This window comes from Corvus kubaryi, unplaced genomic scaffold, assembly GCF_017639235.1.
Source record: "Corvus kubaryi isolate FWS band 111438036 unplaced genomic scaffold, C.kubaryi_AGA036_p1.0 37302, whole genome shotgun sequence".
Taxonomy (NCBI): Eukaryota; Metazoa; Chordata; class Aves; order Passeriformes; family Corvidae; genus Corvus; species Corvus kubaryi.
The window spans coordinates 112081-138020 of NW_024581095.1; the positions used below are offsets into that span (position 1 = coordinate 112081).

The 25940-nt window shown below is 39.8% G+C and overlaps 1 protein-coding gene across 1 annotated transcript in view; it reads left to right on the forward strand.

Moving 5' to 3' along the window:
* Window positions 1-25940, forward strand: part of EPB41L4A (erythrocyte membrane protein band 4.1 like 4A) — a 118914-nt gene that overhangs the window by 71893 nt on the left and 21081 nt on the right. Inside the window, exons 10-16 of the mRNA XM_042028026.1 lie at window positions 6912-7003; window positions 7945-8022; window positions 9272-9384; window positions 15582-15663; window positions 19926-20009; window positions 22247-22360; window positions 24724-24771. Coding sequence (XP_041883960.1) covers window positions 6912-7003; window positions 7945-8022; window positions 9272-9384; window positions 15582-15663; window positions 19926-20009; window positions 22247-22360; window positions 24724-24771 — 611 coding nt within the window. The remainder of the gene's footprint in view (window positions 1-6911; window positions 7004-7944; window positions 8023-9271; window positions 9385-15581; window positions 15664-19925; window positions 20010-22246; window positions 22361-24723; window positions 24772-25940) is intronic.

A 25940-nucleotide genomic window follows, 5' to 3' on the forward strand; every position in this document is an offset into this window, starting at 1 on the left:
ACAAATGCCCCCCAAGCTCTCTCTCGTTTCCGGCGCTGGCACAGGTGGCTGCGGGGCCCAAGTGGGGCCCAGTGGGCCCAGCCAGGCCCTGCTTGGGCCAGGCCGGGCCGGGCCACAGCTCCACACAGCTGCAAGGCCGAGGTGAGATTAACCCTTTTATTGCTGTGAAGAGCTGAAAACCTGAGGGAAGTGAGAGAGGAGATGCTTAAAGCTGAAATTCTGTTGTGAAGCTATGATATATCAGAGTACCCATTGTAATTCCATGAAGATATGGGGGGTGGAGTGTTCAGCTCGTAAGCAAAAGCACCTGCGCTGAGATAGGCAGATGCTGACGCAGCTGTAATTTCATGAGAAGTTTGGACAGGGAGAGATGGAAGTGATGAAGACTTTTGCTCCAAATGGGAAAGGAGAAACCTCACTTCCTAGAGATGCTCCCAGAGATAGTCCTAAAGATGAAGATGAGGAAGACCCTTTGCTCCCAGGGAAGGAGAAGGGCCTCTGTTTTTTTGTTTCTGAACAGCTCAACCTTAAAATTGTACCCCAAAAAACTTCCAAGAGTGGACCCTCAAACGCAGTTGCGGGAAAAGCCGCAAGTTGGGGGAAGGGACTCACATGCAGGCAGAGAGAGTCCTCTTCCTAAATGGACTGAACGATATTTGGAAGTGGGCGGCTGTCTCGTTGTGATAATGTGTTCATAGCATGAGCAAGAAGAGACTTCTCTTTCTAAATGGACTGAACAAGGTTATTATGGAAGTGGTAAACAGACTGAACATCTCAAGGGTTGTCTTTTTACATTGTCAGTGGGAGAAGGGAGGAAGGTGGGGGGAGGAGAAGAGTTCTGAAGGTGTGGTATAATTTTTTTTCCTTCTTTTAGGTCTGTTAATAAACTTCTTTATATTCTTTCAAGTTTGGTGCCTGCTTTGCATTTCTCCTAATTCTCATCTCACAGAAGATAAACAGTAATGAGTATCTTGGACCAAACCACTACACTAAATTGGTGTTTCTGCCCAGTTACAAACCCAACCCGCAGCAGTGCAAAACACTTGCTTTCCTCATATTTGCTGAAAGAGAAAGATCTTTTTAAATTTTGAAACTTTTATTTCAAGAGATCTTGAAATTTTCAAGTTAGACCATACTCCCAAACTGTGCAGTTAAAATTTATTTACATATTTTCATGCCTTCCTCTGCAGTCTTCCATATTCAGATGAAGAGGCCTTCCTCAGCTAAATTCACAAGCGAAACTGGTAATGACTCTTCAGGAGCAATACCAACCACTGGTGCAGGTCCAAAGTACATAATACTCCATTTTGGGTGGCTGAAACTTTTCTAAATACAATATTTTTTTGTTTTTTTAAATAGTCCAGAAAATACTGTAAATATGCTTTGTCTTTTTAATCTGCTTTTCGTAAGTGCCAGAAGTCTGAAAAATAATTATGTTAATAAGGTACTTCTTCTCCTATCAAATGCTGTATTCCATCTTGAGTTACAAGTTCCAGCCAGTAACCTCTAATTTGATTTATTGTTCCTGCAGTTTCTTGGAAAGACTGAACAGGGTTTGAAGGTATGTTACTCTCAGTCTTAAGTCCAATTTATCTTACATGTAATTTCCAATCAAAAATAGCATTTTGATCTTTCTTATGGTTTAAGAATTGCAAATGACTTTTGTATTATTTGCATTTGCACCCACTTAAGTCAGAGTGATAGTAGAGGGTGGAGGTGAGCAAGCACAGTGATATTAATATGTCATATTAAACAGTGTTGGCTTGTTTTGGTTGCTTGGGGGTTTTCTTGTCTTTTCTTAAGCACTTTCTGAGCCACCATAGAAGGACTGTAAGATTGGTTCAAGGCCTGCATAAAATAAAATTCACTGACACTAAGGTGATACTGTCAGCTTTTTCCCCCTAATTCTTCCTTAGTATTTTTGAATAGCTGTAATACTAAGCTGAGATATGTTTGTTTCAATCTTGACATGCAAACTGGCACAGCTTTATCAATTTTAGCTCCCAACTTGGTATGATGCTTTTAAAGATTGACCTTGAGTAACCAGTAATAGTACATTGTTTGTTACATAAGCTGTTATTTGTCTGCATTCTGTCAATATATAAAGAGCGAATATTTCCTATCAGAATTAACAGCTGATGGTACCCAGGTATGTGCCTAACCTCGCAAAGAAAAATGTTCTGAAGTAGTAGCTTCAGAGCCAGTGTTAATAATTCTGTTCCATATGCAGGTGTAGTATGTATACATGCAGTGTGCCCTGTAATGGGGCAAGATCTCTCCTTACGTTACATTAACACTCACTGTGACTAGGAGGAGTGGTGTGTGTGCTGGCAGGGTTCCTACTGTGATTTTGGGGTTTTCTTCTTCATTTTCTGAGCCTGCATTGCTGGGAGCCCATATATCTCTTGTAAATTAGGGTAGCTAAAGCCTGCTCTGAATCAGTGGTTCTCGAAAAATTTTTGCTCTGTGGGTCCTCCCTGGAATGGGTGTAAATCTACTGAGAGTGGCCTTTTATCTTGGGAGTAATCCACGAACTCCAAGAACAAGGGATCTTCTGGCCTCCAGAGGGAAGAGCTGTCATTTTAAGTGTGCATTTTCTCTTCCAGGTCGAGCTGAGCTTGCCCTGCCTGGGAACAGAGCTAGCTGGGTGCAAAGCAGCTCTGAGCCTGAAAGCTGTGTAATCAGGCTGGCGTGGCAAAGCAAGCAGGGAGCTGTTTGCCAAGCACTCCTGGACTACTGGACTCCAGAGGTGTTTTGTGCTTAGGCAGAGCAATGACCCCTCTAACTCCTTTGAAGGGTTTTGTAACACGCTTTCAATCTTTCAGGTGGGTGTGGGTGTAACGGTGTAGCACTGTACCAATTCCCAGCTCTCTAGTGGAGAACTTAAAGGCCCTGCCAGATCAGTCTTCTGGCTGGTCTGGGAGGCAGCATAAAACAGGGAAGGGCTTCAGTGTCCGTCTGTGTCTATGCCGGTAGTGTAGACAAGCTATCTGCATGCACTGTGCAAGTCTCTCTCTCCTCCTGTGGGTAAAAGTGGTGGTGAGGTTCCAGCAGTATGAATTGTAGCATGTTTTGGAGACTGCAGGACAAGTTTTAAAAGCACCTAAAAGGAGAGGGATATTTAATGCTCATCCTGACATTTTTCAGTGTGTGCCTTTGTCAGGGTTAGGAGGAGGCAGTCCCGCAGCTCGACAGCTGGTTATTGCTGCAAAGGGTCCTTTTGCAGCCTCTGGTCCCATCGTCCTGCCCCTCCCTTGCTCCTGCCAGTCACAGATGGGATTGAAAATAACCATACAAAAATAAGTGGTTTTCTGTACTTGTCTGGTGAGCAACATGAGCTTCCTGAAAGAACAGCCAAACACCAAGATGGTTCTAGAGGAGAGAGATCTCCAGAGTGTGCAGAGAGCTGGGACTGCTCTGGAAACCGTTCATGACTTACAGTGCCTTACCTTCAGTGTGCTGGGCAGTCTGAAAGCAACAGGATGAGTAGCCAGAAGAAGCTTGTGAAGCACCAAACAGCACTGAATGAGTTTGGAATTGTCATTTCCTATAAACTATCAGTAAAATTACAATAGGTCTTTGTTTCTTTTGGTTCAGATATATGAGAATAATAAGCAAACCCCCTGGCTAATACTAACTACCTGTAGGAAATTGCAATGTTCAAAATGCTAAAAATGTTGTCTTTTATTGGAAACAAAAGGTTTAACATGTAATGTCATCCTTGCTTTAGCTATACAAATCAATTCATTCCCTTGGGCCAGAAAGGTTAAACCAGAAAGATATTGCTGTTTCCAGTACTGCTTACTTTTTATATATGCATTTATAAATTTTCAGGGTAATCACAGTACTCTTGCAAGCCTTAAATAGTCCTAAAAAGAATAGGAGGAAGTCCTAAACCTGTCTGTTCTGTAAGCAGTGTCTGTCATACTGGACTTAGTTGCAGTAAGTTACAGAATCCTTCCCAGATAAGATGAGAAATGGTGGAAGAACTATGAATTATTTCCTGTTTGATGAGGATGAGTCTTTTAGGCTTTTTTTCCTCTCTCTTTAGTAAGACTTAATTGTGCTATTGAGTTGTTGCAAGCATCAGTTTTGAGGCCATAGTTTTCAGACATGTGGTTTTCCTTCAAATTCAAATAAATAAACTTGGGTGTGTTATCAGAAGGCTTGTTGGTCTGTCCCATGATTTTACGGCAATTGTTTCATTTTCCAGATCTGAGTTCTATAACTTTTTAGTAAATTGGATCTATAGGGTTATTTGCCCCCACCCCACCTTTTTTCTTCCCCCTCCCTGAGTGCCTTTGATTGCTGAATACTAAGTTTAGATGTTTCAGCATCATCATTTTTCTTACTAGTTAGGGTGAACTTCCTTCTACCTCAGAAAATAATGCCTTCATACGATGGAATCAGTAATTTTTGCTGGTCAGATCTTTCTATCATGTGGCAGTGTAAATATTTTGTCCCTCTTATAGTCACTTACTTATTTTCATGTGTTTTCATGCTGTTTGTTCTGTGTATGGGAAAGTTCTGAAACTGTAACTTAAAGAAGAAAAAACAGGCAAACAGAACTTTTTCCCCAGCAGGAATCTTTCACTGAATGCCAGTGGCATTCAAACTGGTCTAACAGTAAGATATGGCAGAAACACCTTATTTAAAAAATTCTCTTTTAAAAAAAAATTAAAAATCATATCTGGTGTCTCTCTGCCTCTCCCTTCCCACATCCAAGAAAGTCCTTCCTTTGAGATTATGCAATTAAAGAAATTTACGTACGACAGAGAATTCTTTGCCTAAAAGTAGGAATGGACAAAGAAAGGAGCAAGACCCTGCATATGAGAAGTGACTCATTGAGTTTTTCCCTAACAGAAGCTAAACTGATTCATCATATTGCATAAAGTTTGCAACACTACAGTCCAGTTTGATATTATTCTTTCAAAGATGACTATAATTGTGTGGGTTTATATGAAATTATATTAGATGACAGTCTCATATAGAAATTGTAATGTAAATCAAATAATGAAATCCAAAGCTACTTTTCTGCTATGTGCAAAATAAGCAAATGTAAAGTACCACTATACATGTCTTCTTTGAAAGTTTTAAAATATAAAAATGCATTATGATCTTTCAATGGGTAGACTCTTGTTTCTAGTCATCAGGGGAGAAAGAGCGATGTTTTTACTCTGGAAGACTCCAAGAAAAATTGATTTTTCTCCTTGACTATTTTCAAGGTTTTTCAGGAAGCCTTTACTTTTCATGAATTAAACTTATTTTTGCTGTAAGTTAAACCACTTGTGAATCTTGCAGTGAGATGATGATTCCTATCAAACCTGACATTGTATTTTAAGGGACTTTGGGAATATATTTATGCTATCAATGTACTACAAAGTCTTTTTATGATATACACAGCAGTATCAGATGAATCCTAGGTTTCTGCATTCTTGGTGGCCATATGTCTTACTGTACCACATGTATTGTTCTCTCTTGCCCTGGAGAATAAAATGTGCTTTTGATGGAAGACTGGAGGATGATTTTAATTCCTTGCCTATTCCATGGGACTATTTTGGCCAGACATTTAACTGAAATAAGGCATGTGATAAAATAAAGCTCATGTGTATGTTTTCAATACTTTTTTTTTTTTTTTGTTCAGGGAATGAAATCTCTCTTACTCTAACCACAGGTGTAAAATTCTGTCATTTTTACTGTTGTTTGTTTCAAGGTGAAGAAAAAGCTGCTTGAGGAGATAATTTGTGGTTTTGTAAGGCTGCCTGACAGCTGTTAATAGAGATATAACTGGGTTTTTGTTACAGGTGAAATTTTGAATTCTAGAGAACATGCAGAATTAATTATCAGTTTACAAGGTGCTTGCAGATAATAATAAATAATAATGAATGAGGAGGGGTAGAAACTTGCCTGAGCTCTTTACTTGTGTACGCATGGCACTGGAGAAGTGGAATTAATGCAAGGGCATACATAGATTGCTTGAAATTAGCTGCTGAGGGTGGTGTGAACCACACCCCCTTTGTAACTCACATGTTGGTGAAATGTTGGTTAGACTCAGTTTTGTTACAGGGGGTGTCAAGCCACGCTGAGCTCTCACACTGACATCACAGCTGAAACACCAAGCACTTGAGTTCACCAAGTGACAGATAGATGGAAGGGTATTTTTTGTGAAGATATTTGAGTGTTTACCTTGTTGAAAACAAGCAGTGCGATGTGTCTGTTGCTTCTCCTTGTCTGTTGGAAGTATGTTACAGTTTGTATGTGTCCCACTTCTCTTTTCTCTGCCAGTTTCCAGAAGTGAGCTTTCAAGCTTTGAATATTCTGTTGTTGTTGTCTTTCTCAAGAGATTTTAAGGTGAATTTTATGACTTCCACCTTTTTCCTAGTGTTTTGAATTATTCTGAGGTTAGCTTTTATTTAAAAAAAACACCCTTCCTTTCTTCTGTTTTTTTCTTCCCCAGGTTTACCTTGGTCCTTCTCTGCATGTATGTTTTGTGCTTTTTCTGTGTCATTGCTTCATATTAGTTTATAACAGATCTTGAGTTTCTTTTTTTCTTTCACTTATTCTTGCCTTTTTAAAATACTGTTAACCAGAATATTTTTGATTGACATCTGACCTGCAGTTTCAGAAAACATCAGAAAAATAATTTTTGAAAAAAAAAACTTGTGTGTTTTATTTAGGAAAAAAGCTGATGTCTATGAGCAAGAATGAAGGAACAGAAGTGTTTCAAGAATCTCTTTTCTCTGTTTTTTCAAAAGGAAGAATTCTGCAGGATTATAGAACCTGCTTTTCTTCATGCTGATTTCTTTTCTCACATGGACTGGCAATGGGATGGTTGGTTCTTGTGTTCAGTAAATGCGATTCACTTCCATGTCGGGATCCCTCATAAGAATATTCTTTTGTTTTCTCTTCAGTGCAATGAAACGTCCTTCTTTTTTGAAGCACGCAACAAGGTTACATGCAAACATCTCTGGAAATGCTGTGTAGAGCATCATACATTTTTCAGGTGAGTGACGCAGAAGTTAAGCTGTGTTTTCCATAGGGCCACTACCCTGAGCAGGAGCCTTGTTGTATCTGCAGAGAGGTGTAACAAAGGCTTGCTGCGTGGAAACACATTTTTGCTCGTGGTTACGGAATGCTTTTAAAAGCCAACACTTTAGAGTGATGTGAAACAATGTTTTTAAAATTGGGTAGTTTGGTGGTTTCTTTTTGAATGTCTTAGCATTCTTTTCTAAACAGTACTTCAGGTTGCATACAGTAGGTTTTAACAGAAATATTCACAAAAGTATATGGCAGGATTTAAGTTGCCATATAGGTTTTGATGTATTTAACCATCAGTTTTTTTGTAGCAGCATTGGCTTGAGTGAGGCCTTTGGAATTCAGACTTTGATATTTTCTACAGTGCACAGAATTATTATTTTTTTCTAATAGAAATTCATTGAATTTCTGTAACATTTGGCTTACTTACTGAGGTGTATAAAATCTTCCCAGTACTGCACATCTCAAAGCACTTGAATTTACTGTTGCAAAAAGCACCAAGAGAAATGTGCTAGGGTGTCCAGTTGGGAACTGGTGGATGGAATTCTCAGGGCTGCCTTTAGCAGTGCTGTAAATGAGTGACCTGAGAATCCCTCCTGCAGTCTCACTGCTGTGGCTTGGTGGGTTTGCCTTCTCCCAAAATTAAGTGAAAGGCTGCTGGTGCCAGCAGTTTACAGTTGACTCTGAATTAGAGAGGTGTGTAGTCAAAATAGGAGGGGACAAACAGGTGACTTTGGGACACTTTCAACCCCATAAGAGTCTGTCCAGAGGTAGGGATGAAGAGGAATGAGCAGAAAAAAAAAAATCCTTTTTTGAGCCCCCATTTGCGTTCTTTTTTCTTGACTTGGGAAGGGGACTATCATTCAGACATCTGTGCTACTTTGTTGTTTTATTTTTCAAACTGCACAGGGTGCCAGAGAATGAATCAAACTCTCTGTCAAGAAAAGTCAGCAAGTTTGGATCCCTAGGTTATAAACATCGGTACAGGTGAATTTTTTTTTTATTGTTTTAACTTCATTTAATTCCTTCTTCATTCCTTCTTTTTTCCTCTTTCCTTCCAATGAAAGAAAACCCCACCTAGTGTAGTTCTGAAGACAAAGGCCATTTTAACAGACTGTTCTTGGGAGTCTGGCAGTTTTGGGACAAATATAAATTTTTTATCCTTCTCCAGATCACCAGAATTGGTTGAGGCCTGCTATACCCTGTAGTCAAAGTGGGACCAACTTTGGCAATTCTTTAAATCCCTATCTCCTTGTAAGTCCTGAAATTATGTTCATGTCCTAAAGGGGTTTTTCTGACAACTGGGGAGTACCAAAATGAGGGTGTATCTTTTCTGACTTGAATAGGTGACAACACTGGATGAATGCTCAAGGCTCTAAGCCTTGAAAGATGCTGTAAACTTGAAATTAAGGGTGGATAAGGAGCACTGTTTCCACTGCCATGCAAGAAACAAATGGATCATAATGAGTAAGGTTAATAATCATTAGCTAGGGAGATCTTTGTTACTTTGCCTGTTTCATAATCCAGATTATTTGAGTTATCACACTCTCTAGAATGATCTGGATTCTCCATGCTGTGGATAACAGGGAAATTATTGCCCTGCCTCTGTTGTGAACACTATATTCTGCTTAGTCATAGGAAGAGGAACATTAAAGTGAGAATAAAATAATTTATTTAAACTTAATAACTTACTTCAATTGTGCAGGGAAGAAAAGCCAAATGAGAATTCGGACTTCCACTCAATTTGTTGCCATCTGGGGCTGTGCTAGTGAGACTTCCTTATAACAGTTTGTTTTAGGTTGTCATTCTACATGCCAGAGGAGTAGCCCCTCACTGACTGGAACTGAATAATATTAAATATGTGTGAACAATATTAAATAAGTTTTCCTGGAAGGAAAACTTACAGAAAAAGTTCAGGAAGAAATAATATTACTTTAGAAAGTCATATGTCAGAATAGTCTAGGTTAGAAAAGGTCATGCTATCTTAAGCTATTCCTAAGAAACCAGCATTTTGTTTCAGTGGCTTATCTCCACTTGAAAATGCCAAATATAGGAGTGGTTGGCACAATCTTTTGATGATTTTGCCAGTGACTGATTCAAAACAGAATTCAGGGTAGTGCTACTCAACAGGAGAACCAGAGGTGGGATGACAAGTTAATAGCATTTTTTTTCAGTCTAACAATCCTCTTTGATAACTTTTCAAAGTGTTTTCTCATTATTTTATTGTGTTTTGAAGTGGCAAAACATCTTTGCGAATGACCAGAGACCCTTCTGTGCAGCTTCCGCGGCCTGACCAGAGCATTGAAAGGAGTCGCAGCAAGACTTACCCCAAAAGAACACAACAGACAGGTAGGTCCTTCTGTGGTGACCTGGGAGGAGATGTCTTCTTTTCTTTGGTTCATCTTGTCATCATAAGGTGACTCAGAACTGCTGCAGTGTCCTCGAGGATCTCTCAGAATGGATTCTGTGTTTTGCCTGAGGTCAGTATTTATATCTAAAGCTTTACAGGATATAAACCCTCCAGCTTTCCAGATAAAATAAAAGAGTTGCTGTCGATTAAAGAGGATAAAACCCCATGTGTGTAGGTCTAAGGTAAAGGTTGAAAGGGAAGTTTGAAAACAGGCTGTGAGAACTTGTTTTTTTCTCAGGAGTTCTCTTTCTTGCAGACATATTTTATACCTATATGTCTTGGTTAGTATCTCATTGTTTGGGCTATTTGACCCAAGGTGTCACTTATGCACATCCTCTTCCCATTTCAAGGGCAGTGTCCCTTTATTTTGATATTAAGTGGAACAGAAGTTAGTGCCATGCAGTTTTAACACGCTTCAGATGTGTGAGCTGGAAATCTATTCTGCATGCAGAAGCTGTTGTGGCAAGCTGGAAGTTTTTACAGGTGTTAGAGGGAGTAGGATTAAGCATGGATCACAGAAGTCATGGCCTGAATAGTAGTAGATGCTTCCCGAAATTTGGTAATAGAGATGGCAAGCTCCAGGTCTGCATATGATTACGTGGGTATTGCTTAGCTTCATCTATGACAGAAGGCACACACAGCTTAGTCAAACTTGCATGTGGAGTTAAGTGTGTGTGTGTGTGTTTGCTATTTGTCTGGGCTTTAAAATGTAAACAGTATTTCTCTTTTATCATGGTTTAATATGCCACTATAAAATTTGAGAACCTATTTTTAAAAAGAGAGTAGATATCTTCCTCTGGAAACCTCCAGTGTTTATCCTGAATGCTGTATTTTGTCTCCTGACTCGGAAACAAAGCTGGTGTGCTCTGCCTTTTAGCTGCGGTGGCTCTTGAAATGTAAGATGATTAAAAGCATAGCCTTGGAAAATAGAGGCAGTTTACAAAATTTTTAAAAATTTATTTTTTTATTTTATTTAGTGTAAAAAGAGAAGAATTACTTTGCTTTCTTATTCTGATGTATTTCACTGTGTCTGCAGTTTTAAGTGGGTGTCTGAGAGGACAAGAAGCTATTCACCCTTGAACCTAATGATTTAAACTTTTTGTTCAGGTGGACTGTCCTGTTCTTAGGGCAGTAGTTCAAGCCAAACAGCGTTTCCTGCCTCATCAGTCCCTGGTTCTGTTTGTGGAAATTTGTGTGGCTATTTGTCAACTAAAACTCGGCTCTTAGTTGAAAATAATGTTTGCCTTAGTCCAGGCAGTGAAAGTCAGTGTGTGTTGCTGCAAGGCTGTGCATGTGCTGTGTTTGCTCATTTTGATTTCAGTCTCTTTGGCTGGAAGCGTGAGGAAAAACTGAAACCTTCCTGTATCCTCTCCTGCTGATGTAATGTGATGCAGAATTCTCTGGGCAAAATGTGTTTGTTATTTTGGTGGCTTTAAACACTTTGTCTCACTTTAAAATAAAATGGCTGCTTTTTCACCATTTTACTTACGTGTAGTTGTGTAATCGCTATCATCTGTTTTCTTTTTTAATTCAACTTAATTGATTACCCATGTGTTCCAAGTGTGCAGTCATATTCCACTGGGGCAAATGTATTAACTCAGATGATACTAATGTTAAATGAATTTGTTTCATTTCCCACTCAAAATATGGGAAAAAAAATATGGGAAAAAAAATATGGGAAAAAAATAAGGGAAGAGAGCTATGTCTTTCAAATGCCGTCTTCCCCTATGAATAAGCATATTTTCTCCTCTTTTTTTTTCCTCTTATTTTGTCTTTGGCTATTCACAGTGATAAACTTTGAATATTCTTTCTCCGTTTAAACAGGCTTTCAGAAGCTGAATGAGGACTAATGCTGCTTCTCCTCCCTGTCTCAGACAACATGTGATAGTCTATTGCATAAAATAGATCTACCTCTTTTCACCTAAAATTGTTCTTAGATATAACAAAGTGCATTTCACACAAAAATCAAGACTATTTGGCATATTTTAAGCATCATTTGCTTCGATGTATTATGTAGATTTTATTTTGTAGAATATTTTTGTCTTGGAAATTAACCTGATAGACTAATACGTTTTATGAGTTATGTAAAAGTTTCCCTGACTAAAATGTTTGAGAAAATCAAATGACGTTTCTTCTTAAAATAAATATTCCTTTTGCATGACATTATGCAGATGGTCATCATTGATATCTAGTCCTTTGTTCTTCATTTTCTGTTTGTAGTATGATGTAATAAGATTAAATATGACTTGTCCAACATTTTAAACAGGGTGATTTTAGTTTGCATGTATTATATCTTAAGGTATTTTCTGACAAATACACTTTAGTTAGGATTCAGCTGAACAGAGTCTTATAATTTAATTTTTTTTGAATGAAAGTCAGGTTTCCATTTACTTTCCCCAAATCCAACAACAGCTCACGAATAGCTCATATGAAATAACTTCCTTCCACCTTCTCCGAGTTCAGCATCTTTCCTCACCTGCTTCTTTCCCTTTCTATCTTTTCTTAAGACTGAGAAGTGAAATGTATTCAAGGCTTCATTTTTGCAGCCACTGCAGTTAGCCATTCTGATTTTGTTTTATCTTTTTTTATTTTTTTAATCTATTGGTACCAGTGATGGTACCAGCCACAGCAGTGGTTTTGGGGACAGTTAGAACGAGTGCATGACCGCAGCATATAAAATTGGCATTGCCTCCATCAGATAAGTGTGTGTGAAGTGCTAAAACCTCTAACCTCTGACATATTATTAAAATCCTTTCTCTTGTTTCTTCTTTTTGTATACGTGTGCTGGTGTTATAAACATAGTATGTGCTTTTTATATTCTTTTTCTGTCACCTGAAGGCAGAGGTTAGTTATCTCTAGCAGAGCTGAGCAATAATGTTTCTTTGTCTTATTGGTCCATTAAAGTATGCTAAAGTCCTTAGGACTGCAGACACTTGGTGATCTCTGAGTTAAGAGCTGGAGCAGGTGCCCGGACAATCTGTTTTCAGTAAAAATATTTGTGGTTTAACAGAGAGATTGAAGGAGATGATACTGCGAACAGAGAGAAACTGTTTTTCGTGTATAAAAAGCCACTGCCATTGATTGCTTCCCCTCATAGGATGCACAGCGCAGACCTTTTGGCTTTAACATGGCAGATTATTTTCCTAGAATACAGATAGCAGTGGTTTAAAATGCAGTAACCTGCATTTTGTCACTTGTTTGATACATTTAATATCTTGTTTGTTCTAGGGCTAGTGGAAAAATCCTATCAGGAAATTTTAATGGCTATGATTTGATATTAGATTTAGGCTGTGTTTTTATATTGGTGCATGGGGTTTTTTTTTGCCGTGTGTTTAGGCTGGTATTCAAGTTGGGGCTCATTTAGAGAAAGGGGTTTTTTTGTTTTGTTCTGTCAAACCTTGTGAGTGAGATAAGTGTTACGTGTTTCATTTGCTTATTCCTCCTGTTTCAGCTGATAGAGAATTACAGTTGCATTTTGCTCTGGATTCAAATAATAAACTCAAACATGGAACAGGATCTCTTACTATTCTGTCTTACTCTCTTAGGGCCAGACCGATAATGTTCAGCTTTTGCTACATAGGGTGAAAGTATTCATTATTCTTTTGGCTGAATGCTGGATGTGAAAATCTCCTTGAGAACATCCTCTCAGGACAAACATTGATGTGACCAGACCTGTTGCTGTGGGTCTGAGTTTGTTCAGCGGTGGAAAACACATTGCTTAGGGTTTGTTGTTGTTTGGTAGCTGAGGACTTGGTTTGTCCCTGCCTTGCACGCTGGGTAATTGAATAAACCAGTGCAAAATAAGTGCTGCCATTCTGATTTAGAAGCCAGGTGGAGAACTGGGTGTGGATATTACAATTACAGTACTGTCTGTGTTGTGGTAATCCCTAAGCAATCACATTTTGCCACAGGTGCCTGTCACTACCCTGCTTCGCCAGCCTCAGCCATGGTTGAACTCTTGGTCTGGCCCAGTCAAAGTCTTCTCCCAGAAAATTGTGAGATTGGGTTTGAAAGTTAGAATTTTGAGAAAATTTATCTTGAGGTGATTTTAGCTATTTCCAAACTCATTTACTTTGAGCTTTATACTTCAAAGTTTACTTAAAATCCAATGTTTTGTAAAAGGATGGGTGTGACTGCTTCCGCATTTCAGTCATGGGGCGTGAGATGAACAAACTCTTGAGGCTACAGACTTAGAAACTAGTAAGAAAAACAACCATTATCACAGAGTAGGCTGTGCTGGTGTAGACATATGGAAGTCCATTCATTTTTGTAGGCTCTTAGTAGCCCAGGATGCAAAGCATGAGCTCTTACTGTATGTTTTCCATTTGATCACGCTATCTGCTACTCTCATGACTTGGTTTAAATACAAACTCTACTTCCAGATAACGTCAGTTAAGTGGCTTTACCTGATAACAAACAGGCACGACAAGCTAACTACCTTCCCAGGCTGATACGGTTTTGGACACTTGAGTTTTTAAAAATGTAATAGTTGGCTTGAATTGAATGCACAAATCAGCATCAAGATGGCTGTAAAAGGGAATTAAGTGCGTGCATTCACCTCATTGGAAAAGTTCAGTGCAGTGCAGTGAATGCTGAGAGTAACTTATCCAGCCAAATGTAAACAACCAGGGAAGCCTTCCACGAATGAGATGTTCAAGATTTCTGGCTGTCTAAGGCACTTTTGAGAAGCCTATTGCCTCGGCATGCAAGAAACAGTGATACAGCTGAGTTTTTGCAATGGGGTTAGTGTTTGGACAGTTTTTTTGGAGTCTACTCTTTTATATCAGTTAATCATACAGAGGTATAAGTTGGTAGAACAGTACTGTAGTCAGTAAAAGAAACACCAGGTGGAACATAGTAGGAGACAATAATTACAGTTTATGTAAGTGTGGACAGAAAGCTCCTGATTGACCCACGATGGCCTGACACCCAGAGGTGACTGGGTGCCTGCAGAATGGTAAGGATATTACCAAACACAGCAAAGGATCAGTTCTGGAGGTATCTGTTTCTTTTATCTCATTTGTCCCTTGGTTATTTTTCTGGCAGTTGTTTCACTGCTATGATATGTTTTGGAGCACAAGTTTTTATTGCTCCATTAAGTTACAAGGACTTTATGAGGCTTAATCAAAAGCTACCTCACAGAGGAATATGTTAAATACTGAGATTAATTCCTTTGTTTGAAAATGTGATATATTTGCTGATTTCTGCAGAAGACTAGCAGATCTAACCTGTAAGAGAACCAGTTGATGAGCAGACAAAATGCTTTAGAAAAATATCTCAAATGTTTGTGTTGAGGTAGGGTCCAGAGACTTTGTATGCCAAAGGGGTGGTATGGGAAGTTGAGGGAGATCGTGAAGAAATCCTTTCTCTGAGGCTAGGGAGAAAACTTATCATGTAAAATCTTTTCACAGCTTAAATTAAGACATCCCATTTTTGTTTTGGCCAGTGAAAATGTCTTGGGGTTTGTACTACATTAAACAACACTGTGATGCTGTTGCTTGTGTCCAGAGGACATAGTATTGTAATCTTCAATCTATTTCATTATCTTCAATGAACATGCTCAGAATCCTCTCCAGAGGAGGTCTGCATCAATAATGATATTGTTTTGTTTTTCTACTTGACATCTGTTTCTGTAGATGGTAACAGTTCTGTAAGAAATGTCTGAAACTGCCAATTAGGTGGAAAGACAATGTGTGAACGGAAGGAGGATTACAGATTAATATTAACAGCATAGCATGGGAACTAAAATCATAGCACCAGCAGGAACCAAACTGTATTCTCCCCACACCTTTATTCTCATTCTTGACTGAGCAGGGAATTTCCTTCTGTTGACAGTGACAGAGTATTCCTTTGAGAACAACAGCTTCAGACTTTTCTGTCTTATGTGGAAGAGTAATGAATGTGCTTCATGTTTAACTTTATTTATTTATTTATTGTGTCCTAGTACAACTAGAAATAAGGATAAAGCACAAAAGTGTGGTCCTCACACACCCTTAACAAGAAGAGCATGCACCAGATATCTTGTGTGTCATTTTATCTCTCATGCTCCCCTGTGTTCAGGAGGTGATTATGCTGAATAGGTGTGCAAACATTTGTGCTACAGGACTCATCTGTTTCGGGCTTTTTTTTCCTTCAGGTTCTAAGAACATAAGCCAGATTACAACAAATGGGGAAAATGAAGGAACTACCAAAATTATTGCACCTTCTCCAGTGAAAAGGTATGTGGACCCACAGTTTCCTTACAGCTTTTAAGAGGTTGTACAATGCATTGGATAGAGGAACATGTTTAGTAATCATTAGTACCAGTTTATCCTGCCCTTGAGTTCAGGACCATCTGATCTTCTGCTGACAAAGGTCAGAGAGTGTTTCCAAGTAATTTGTTTTATAAAACCCTGCTCTTCCAATCAATGTGGAACAGGGATTTCAGGTGACACATGGTTTGAGAACCCGTAAATCAGCAAAAGTTAATGGGAAGGCAGACAGTCTCAGGTTTAAATAGGAAAAAAAACCAGGTAATGACCCAAAGGGCACTGGGCAGGATAGTCCTGTGAAGTCCTGTTAGTCTCTCCCCTGGGAGCTGTGGGCTGGCTGCCAGAGCCCTCAGGGCATGGGCCTTCTGTCTCTGAACAGGGCAAGCTTGAGGTGTGTGGGCAGAGAGAAGCTGGGCATGGGCTCTCTCCCAGCAGGTTTGTTAATCTTGCAGTGATTTCCCATTATACTGTTCAATTTGTAATAAAAATCAGGAGTTTTTGTTCCTGATCTGTAGGAGTAGTGAATTGCCAGGGCTCTTCTGGACTTGTGTGGCCTGCTGTGTCTGATTTATCAGTGCTGAAGTGCGCATCTCTGGTTATTAAGTATATCTGAAAGGAAGAGGTAAGGCTCATATTCAGAAAGGGATTTATATCTCCACCCCTAATTTTAGGTGGAATTTTTGTGCCTGAATCAGAAAAAGAGTGATCTGACAAAAGAATGAATCAAAAACGCAGCACTTAACTTTTGTTTAGTTGTCTGGATATCTGTCTCTGCATGCTTGGCAATCCTGACAGCTGGGGTTTTTTTTCTTAACTGAGTAACTCTTAACTGGACTTATGTATGCATTGAAGCTGTGGGCTTCACCTACTAGGCATCTGGACTGAGGTCTGAAAAAGGATCTAAAAGATTTACTGCAAATGCTTGGTGGATAGTGTTCTCTATTGCCTAATATTTGGAGCAGTTGACCTCCAAAAGAAAAGCTGAGTTAAATTGCTTTCTCATTTTGAGGGAAATTGAATGCACTATTCTAGTCCTTAGAAAATAATGCCAATCATGTGTTAAAAGAAAGTTTATGATTTTGCCACTTGGTCATGCTGAAGCTAAACCTTTAAGTAGAAAACAATACAGAGGTAAAAAAATACATGAAGGGAGGACACAAAGAGGATGGATTCAGGCTCTTTCCAGTGGTTCCCAGTGACAGCACCTGGTGGGCACACACTAAAACACAGCAGGTTCCCTCTGAATGTCAGGAAACAATTTTTCCCTGTGCAGATGACTGAGCACCGGCACTGTCAGGTTGTGCAGAAATGTGGTGGAGTCTCCATCCTTAGAGATAATTCCACAGCTGTCTGGGAATAGTCCTTGGCAGCTGAATCTGGGTCACCCTGCTGAAACAGGCAGCTGGACCAGATGACATCCAGAGGACACTGACAACCCCACCATTGTGTTGTTCTGTGATTTGTTAGGAGAGAGAAAGATACAAAGCAAAAGGTACCATTATTCCATAGTGATAGTTCAGAGATCATAATTTTGGGGGGGCAGACAGAATTTGTGACAGAATTTTTAGCAACGAGCTGTTAAAAAGAAATGGATAGGCAGGTTTAAGAGGAAGAACCAAAATAAGTGGCTCTCAGTATGACAGCTTCAAGGTTTCTGAGTTTAGTTTCTTACCCTGACAGTTTAAAAGCAGTTCACAGGCAGGTTCTTACTAAGTCATGTTTTAGACAGTCTTAGTCATTTCCAGGAAAAAAAAAAAGGTGTTGGAAGTTGTTTTTCTATTTAGGATTTGATTTGGTTTTCTCTGTGTCTCTGTCTGCACATGTAAAACACCTTTTGGGTCTGCCAGGCTTTGTATATGTGAGAGGCAGCGCACAAAATTTATGCTGCATTTACAGTTCAGAAGTTTGCTCCATCCTGTGTAATTCTTGCATTAGTTGTCAGTGATGCTGGCAGAGCATCTTTCAGTAGTGTTCACGACCTGAGTTTTCATATTTAACATCTCATCCACAGTTGAGATCTATAATTACTTATGCATAAGTGGTATAAATTCAAATCATAAACCCCCCCCCAATGACAGTATCTCACATGAAATTCAGATCCTAACCCTGTCAGATACTTAAAATGAACTCGGTACCTTTTGCAACTGCATTCCTGGAGATGCTGCTGGTATTTGAAGAGCTGCCACACTCTAGCTTTCTGTCCGTAAAGTGTGTGTCTGCTCCAAATGAATAATCACTTGGGAATTTAATGCAGTAAATTCACCTCCCAGGTACTTTATCTCTTGAAGATTTGAAAACAGTATTCACATTTCTCTAAGTTCAACCAAGGTATTGTTCAGTAGTTCATGCTGTGCAAATCAATTCCTTTGTGCAATATGGGACAGATATATATTTATCTGAGTTACTTGCTCAGTCTGTAGTAAGCACATATTTTTAAGCCTGGGAATAGATTGCATGCACCTATGAGTCAATAATTAATGGGTGCAATATTAAGAAAATGATTTACCTGATAAAGTGTAATTTAATTTCTTTTCTTGCTGACTTACTGTAGCTTTGCATTTTGTTCACTCTGTGAGAATTAAATGATTAACTCAGTGACCTGTAATATCCAAAGGCTGAGGTTAAAAGTGGATTAGTGAGTTAAGTAGCCACGATTCCTTCATAAAGCTGGGTCTGTCACCTCCTGCTCTGGGAAAAGAACTCCCAGCTTATATCCCCCTCTCTGTAAGCAACTGTAAAGCTTTTATTTTTTCTTCCCGAATAGCACTTTATAACTATATGATGTATTAATGATTGTACGGGGTTGCTGTCAGTAATACTTCTTGACAACCTGAGTGGAAATCAGTGTGGCTGCCTCATTCTATCTCAGGTGAACTGCTTGTCCATGGAGGAAGAGAGCTCTAGGGATGGTGCTGCAGGAAAAGCTCTGCTGAGCAACTGACAAGGACAGGAGTGTGCTTCAGCTAAAAGCCACTTCCCAGCATTTGAAGTGGCAATTATCTGGGAGCTTTAATGGGTCAGAAACTGTAAAACCTGACACTGTGGGAATGATAGGAATAAAGGAAGAATTGGAGCATCCTGCTTTTTTCCCCCCATCCCTGTACGTATGGTGAGAGACTGGTTACAAACACTGATATAGCTCTCAAGCCAGGTGACTCTCCTGGTTTGCCTTGCAGCAGTCAGTGAAGTCAGCTCTTTCACAAAAACATCTTCCTGGTGAAAATAAAACCCAAGGCTCTACTGGGGATGGTATGAGAAGGATATGCTGCCCTGTGAACCTATGAACTTGTGATCTGTCATACTTTGAATAGTTTTCATCACCCCTGCCTTTGTTGCTCCCATTTTAAAGTAGGTACTGTACACCTGGAAAAATGGTAGGGAAATACGATAAGGATAATCTGAGGTATGTGGTGACTCCCATACTGGGAGAGATTAAGCAGTCTGTGGTTCTTTCCCTTGGGAAAGAGATTAGACAGTTATAAATGTGTAAAAAAATATTAAGGGGTGGAGTTTTTTCTTAGGGAGCCATTGTTCATAGGTGTTTGTTTTTCTTTATTTCTTTCTATAATCACAGAAACAGTCAGGAACAAGGGATGGAAGTTTTGAACCATGTGGAAGTCTTAAAATAAAATTAAGTAATTGTTTATGTCATAGCCAGATACTGAAACATACTCCTACCAGGCACTATTTATGACAAAAATTTTAAAATATTCAAGAAGTATTTAAGTAAATCAATGGAAGAAAGTTTCATTAAGAGCTATGTAAAATAAAAAGGAGGTAAAGCCTCTGGTTCAGTAATCTGTTAACTGCATATTATGGAAGATTATGAGATCATATTGTGTGTTTGCCCTATTGTTAGACTTCTTGCGTAAGTATCTGTTCTTGTTTATTTGGAGACAGGATTGACTGTTTTTCTGACTCAGTGCTGCCACAATTATGAGCTTGCAGAGATGATTTTTTTTTCCTTTTTTCTTTTTTTTTTCCTTCTCTCCCCCTCCCCTTATGATTGCTCTTTTTAGGAGAAATTTTTCAACATAGCAGGTCTTCACCCTCTTTTGTATAATAAATAAGTAACTATATGCCAGGGTGGGTCTCTGTAATGTGTGTATGCCTTTAAAATTAAATTTTTAGTGTTCAGGATAAAAGAAAATGTGATCTGTGTACAATGGGTTTTTAAGAATAAACAAATAAATAAATAAATGTATGTATATATCTATACTCTTATTTAGCTTTAAAAACATGAAAAATGAAAACAGTCCAGAAACACAAAGAAGTAAAACAAGTGCCCCATGGGAGGAAAATGGCCTCCAGAGGTAAGGCAAGACTTGATGTCTCAGGTATTGTGCAATGGTAAATACCATGCCACAGCAGTAGGTTGAAGGATATTCATATAATATATTATTGTGTTATTTTATTCATAATATAGGTGTATTGCATGTGTGCAGATAGGTTCTTTCATGGATAAATAAACAGTTAAAAATTAGGAAAGTATGTGTAGGAGGAGGTAGCCAGTGAATGAATGTCAGCAGTGGCTTTCTACAGAGATCTGCTCATAGACCTCTGATATTTAGTATATTTGTCAAAGAACTTGAAAAGGGGTAATAAAGTTTGGTGATGATACAAAATTGTTTAGGATAGTGAGAAATTTGTCTGTGAAGGGTGGCAGAAAGACCCCTAAAGTGTGACTGACGGGTAGATCCTATTGAGTCAAAAAATGTGAAGAGAGGTACATGAGGACAAAAAAAATAACCCTAAATTTCTGATTAATACGTAGTGCTGTGGAATTCTGATGGATAACGAAGAAAACATCAGCTGTGTAGCAGTCAGAAAAACAATTAGCAATTATTAGTAATAATCATTAGTAATAATTATAAGAGAACAGCATTATGTCATTATGTAACTTGGTGGATCACATATGTGCTCCATGAATTTTGGGAGCAGTTCTGATGTCCTTATCTCAGGAAAAGGAATAGGCTTTGAGAGGGGCAGCAAAAGTAATCAAAGATTTGAAAGGCTCTGCAGTAAATCTGACAGGGAACAAGGGCATAGGCCAGACAGGATCCTCCCTTCAGTCAGTAAAAGAGGCAATTTCAGGGGTTAACATCTAGAAAACACAAGTTGTACTGAGAAAAGAGAAAGTGATCAGGACTGTATTCTTCCAGCAAAAGAGCTGAGGATCTCCAGGTGAAGCTATTGAAGGTGGTTTAAAAATGTTGAGAAAGGCAGTGAGTAGTGACTCACCATGAGTGGGAGACTTGTGGTCCTCCTTTGCAAGGGGTGCTGCAAGCTGATGAATTCCTGGGGGAAGCTGGGTGAGTCATGAAACAAAAATTCTGAAGGGCTTCTGAAGGCAGAGGTGCAGCAGCAGGCTCAGCAAGCCTCCTGGACTGGGAATGGTATGGGACTCAGGGAGCACTGGGAAGCTGTCTTCAGGGTTTTGCTTCCTGTAGGTGGTTGTTTACAGCTGACGTTGGAAACGGGCTACTGAACCAGACAGCATGTAAAGTGTAATCCAGAATGGTCCTGCTTTTCTGTGACAATTCAGATCTATACATGTGTCGTTTGGGGCACCCTGATGATTTACCCCTTGTGCTCCTCCTCTAAACAGAGTAGTTTTCAGAGTAAAGACAGAACAGTGAGCAAATACTCTCTTTCTAAGACAGACGTTTCTTTGGTTATTTTTAGAGAAGTGGTGTCATCTTGTCACTTTATGGCTCCAGTGTTTAAATTGCTCTCAGGACAGCAGAAAGTTTAACCTTTCAGGAGCTAAAGAACACTAGGATTGAGTTTTTGCAAATCTATTCATTCTAAAGCACTCTGCAGTTTTAGACACATAAGCAGGCTGGATGTTGCAGAGAGGTTTTCACAGCTCTTAATAATAATTCTCATTGCGATGAGCTGTGGGAACTTTTCACCTGTGCAGAGCAGTGCTGTAATCAGCTGTCTGCAGAAGTAGATGAAGAATGGATTAAATTTGAAGGCCAGAGGCTTTTAGGAAAGCAGAAGGAAAGCTGAAACTTGGAGCACCTCCACACCATTGGCAAAGGTTTGCATGGATGAACAGAAGAGAAATGGAGGTAGAATTGCTTCATGTTCCCAAGCATCAGCTCTGTGATGAAGACATATGTCATGACATGACAAGGAACATGGCAAGTTTTCAACACTTACATCCATGGAAAACATGAAGAATGCCTAGCTCTGGGTTGGATACACCATACTAAAGCACAGAAGTTTTATTACGGTAAAAGAATATGAATAAACTAAAATCTCTGTTTTGTAGGCTTAGAGTTGTTGGCTTAAAAATGCTGAGGCCTCTCTCCTACATTTTTAAGGTTTAGTGTGAAAAATGTATTGCTAAAAAGCAGTACCATCTGCATTTACATAACACACACATTAACACCCACAAAAGGATGTATAGCCAAATACTCACCTGTGCGTGTGTGTGTGCATGCATGAATATTTTCATTTTTGTATGCTGAATCTCAGTTAGCTGGCCTAACTGTCGTGGAAATTTTAAAGCTGATTCTTTGCTCTTCCTTTTTAACCTTAGTGGACTGTATAATTCTGCCAGTGACCGCAATAAATCACCAAAGTTTCCTTACTCTCGCCGAAGGAACCCATCTGGTGGCAGTGAGAATGAGTCTGGGCAGCCAGTTCGGAGGAGGTAAGAGCCTCAGGGTTAATTACTGTCAGCTTCTCAGTGTAGAAACTTGGGCTCCTGCATGCTCGGTGTCCAGCTTGTGCAGGCACAGCTGGGTCCTGGGAAAGGGGGTATTCCAGGGGCCAGTTGTTAGTAAAAAAATACACCTGAGCAAGAATACCACAGCTGGTTTTGGAAAGAAAGCTTTGATCAGGTTGTTTGCTTGTGTGCTGTTGTGGGAAAATGATGTTAAAAATGTGAGAAGTTGCATTATTGGCACGTGCAAGATTCCTTTGGTTACTGGAGCTCTTTTTGCCTGGTGAATGAAAGCACTGATGGATTTGTTTGCTTGACAATGAGCTTCCAATGCAGTGTTATAAGTACATTTCTTTGCTTTAACTGCCCCAAGGATTAAACAAATGAGCCATATAGTTGTCTTTGACAGTCCTGTATTAGAGAGGACACCAGCAAAAATACAACTATGTGACACATTCAGTTGGTACAAGCTGAATTGAGTGACTTAGAGAAGTAAAACAGAATGGATGGAGGTTCTGTGCTGCAGGTCCTTGAGCGTGTCCAAAAAGAAAATTACAGGGGCAGCTCTGACGTGATGGAGTATTGCGAGATTGTGTGTTACCTGGGACAATTTGTCCTGCTGAGAAGCTGCTTTCATTGCTGGAGCACCCTGCCTGGTGCTGTGATTTGTTATGAAGTATAAACAGACACAGATACCGTGCCATATTCATTGCAGTCTTCTAAAACTGCCTTAGGAGCCAGCACATGAGAGTTACATCTCTTTCTGACAGCTCTGGAATAATTACCTGTTTGGCCTTCAAAGCCAGAGTTACAAAGGGGTCTCTGACAATGCAGCTATATTGATGAGGAAATCTAGTTTGATGTGGAGCTTTTATCCTTCTCAGGTTTCTGAACTGTTTCAGACCTTTTATCTGCCATTAGCTGTCTGGGATAGGAGAGAAGAAACTAAGAAACTCATCCATGGTGCCTGCTTAGTGACCTCAAATAAATGAGTGTAACTCTCGGGCAATGGAGTTGTGTTTATTTGCTCTGTTGGATAGAGCCCTCATAGATGTTAACAGCAATGTGTTTCCTGAATGGGTTTTGTCATATTTTAACCTCAGCCCAGCCCCAGGCAGCCCCTCACTCACTCCCCCACCAGCAGGATCAGGGGAAGAATCAGAAGGGTAAGAGGTAAAAAACTCATGGGCTGAGATGCAGACAGTTCAATAGGGAAAGCCAAAGCCGTGCACACAAGCAAAGCAACACAAGGAATGAATTCCCTGCTTCCCATGGTTGGGCAGGTGTTCAGCCATCCCCAGCAGGGCAGGGCCCCATCACACTAATGGTGACTTGGGAGGTCAAACCCCATCCGTCCAACATCCCCTCCTCCCTCCTTCTTCCCCCCACTTTATACACTAAGCCTGATGCCACAAGGTCTGGAATATCCCTTCGGTCAGCTGGGGTCACCTGTCCTGGCTGTGTCCCCTCCCAGCCTCCCACGTACCCCCAGTCTCCTCCCCAGCGTGGCCTTGGCTCAGTGCAATCCCCGCTCAGCAGTAACAAAAGCATCTCTGCATTATCAACCCTGTGTTCAGCACAAATCCAAAACACAGCCCCATACCTGCCACTGGGAAGAAAACTAACTCTACTGCAGACAAACCCAGCACAGGTTTTCTGATGCATTGCTAGCTTAGTTGTCAGAAGGACTTGTTTGGCTTTGTAAAAACAAAAACTAGATATGTGCAATGCAAAGCTCTCTCATATCAAGAAAAGAAAAGTGTTTGTGCACTGTGCAGCAGGAAATCTGGGATTTGCATTGGGCTGATCTAGTCAGTGGACAGACAATCATGCCAATACCAAGTTTTCTCTTGGGCTACCACATGAACAAAATGTTTTTAGAAGTTTTATCTTGAATGTGAGACTGTGAACACTAACAGTAGGTAGGTTCTAACTTAATTATGCCTTCCTGAGTCTTGGTTTTATTCATGCACTTTCCTTTTCCAACTGTTAATAACAATAGCTGTGTTATGTTTATGTTGTTTACTGGAGTTAAGAGGAAACCACCAGGCTCTGGTGTGTTGCAAACAGTAGGAAACTCTAAAGGCCAGCATGCTATGCTTAATTTTGCAAGTCAGGGGTTTGCAATGAGAGCTTGAATGGAATCATGCCTTCACAACTTACTGTAAAGGTGTCCTGAAAGGTTTAAAACAAGCATATGCCCTATTTTCTCTACCTGAGATCATATTGAAAAAAAATTTATCAAAAAACTAAAACACCTTGTAAAGTTTTAAGGTTTTTTTAAGGGTAGTTTTGTGTATTTGTATTAAGTGACTCAATGATATTTCATTAAAACTTCCTTAATGTCACAGGAAAAATCAAAACAGTGGTGAAGATTCAGATTTAAGGCAAAGGAGAAGGTAAATATACGATCTATAGCAGGTATGAAATGATAGTGACGATACTGGTCATATTTTGGTTCACTGCATCCCCTCCTTTCCTTCCTTCTCCCTAATTTTCTTAAATGTATGAAAGGTTTGTTATGTTATGACCATTTAATTTTTTATTTCTTATCTTTTGCTAAAATGCTCTGTGGCACAGCCTCATCACAGCACAGAGTTTGCAGCACATTGTTACTATCCCATGTTAGAAGCAGCTTGTGAAAGTTTCCTGAGGGCTTATCTGCAACTTGAAAGTCAATTGCAGAGGTTTTAGCTTTTGGAGTCTGAATCTGCAGAATTGTTTTTACTTCTCCAGCCTCCCTACCCACTTTTAATTAAACTGTTTTGCAAGCAAGTGTTCTATCATCTGAGATGAATTGTCCTGCAAGAGGTAAGTGCAAAGCCATCTGTAACTCCTGGTGGTCCTCTTGCTGTCTTGCACATTTTTTGTTGATTTTTTCTTAAGCTTCTTCCCTGCCCCCCACCCCCATCTGCCATTTCACACGTGACTGGTTGTCACATTTCAAATAAAATGCAGGTGTGAATTTGGGTGTGCCCTTCAACAGCTTCAGTTTTTGACAGATTTTTGCCACATCTGCCTGTCATGACTCTGTTCAGTGCTTCTCCTCTCTCCTGTGTTCCTGCTTGCACTGCTGGAATGAGAGAGTGTTGTGCATTTCAATGCCAGAGGCTCCTGGAGCTTGGGAAGGAGAGGAGGCACTCCCAGGATCTGAATCACTGCTGCAGCACGGGAAAGGAGCTCTGGCAGAGATACAAACATCTCAGGGACAATCACAGGAAGCCAGAGAAAGTGCTCACATACTTTGTACTTATTATAAGATAACAGAATATTTTTTGGAAGAATGTTAGCGTTACAAGTTGCCAGCGGTAGTCCTGTGATAGATGTCCAGCACATAAAACTGAGAAGATTTAGTTAGGCATCTCAGTTGGAAAGCCTCAGTGCTCAGAAGGGACCTCCTCCCAAAGGCTGTGCACAGGTTTGTTACTGTACATTGCAAAAGACCTTCTCCACTTCCTCACAATTTGGCTATTCTCCTCTCATTTTAATCAGAAAAAGACTGTGCCAGGCTGTGAGCTTTCCTCAGCTCTCCAAGCCCTCTCCTAGACAATATTTGTTGTATCTCTTG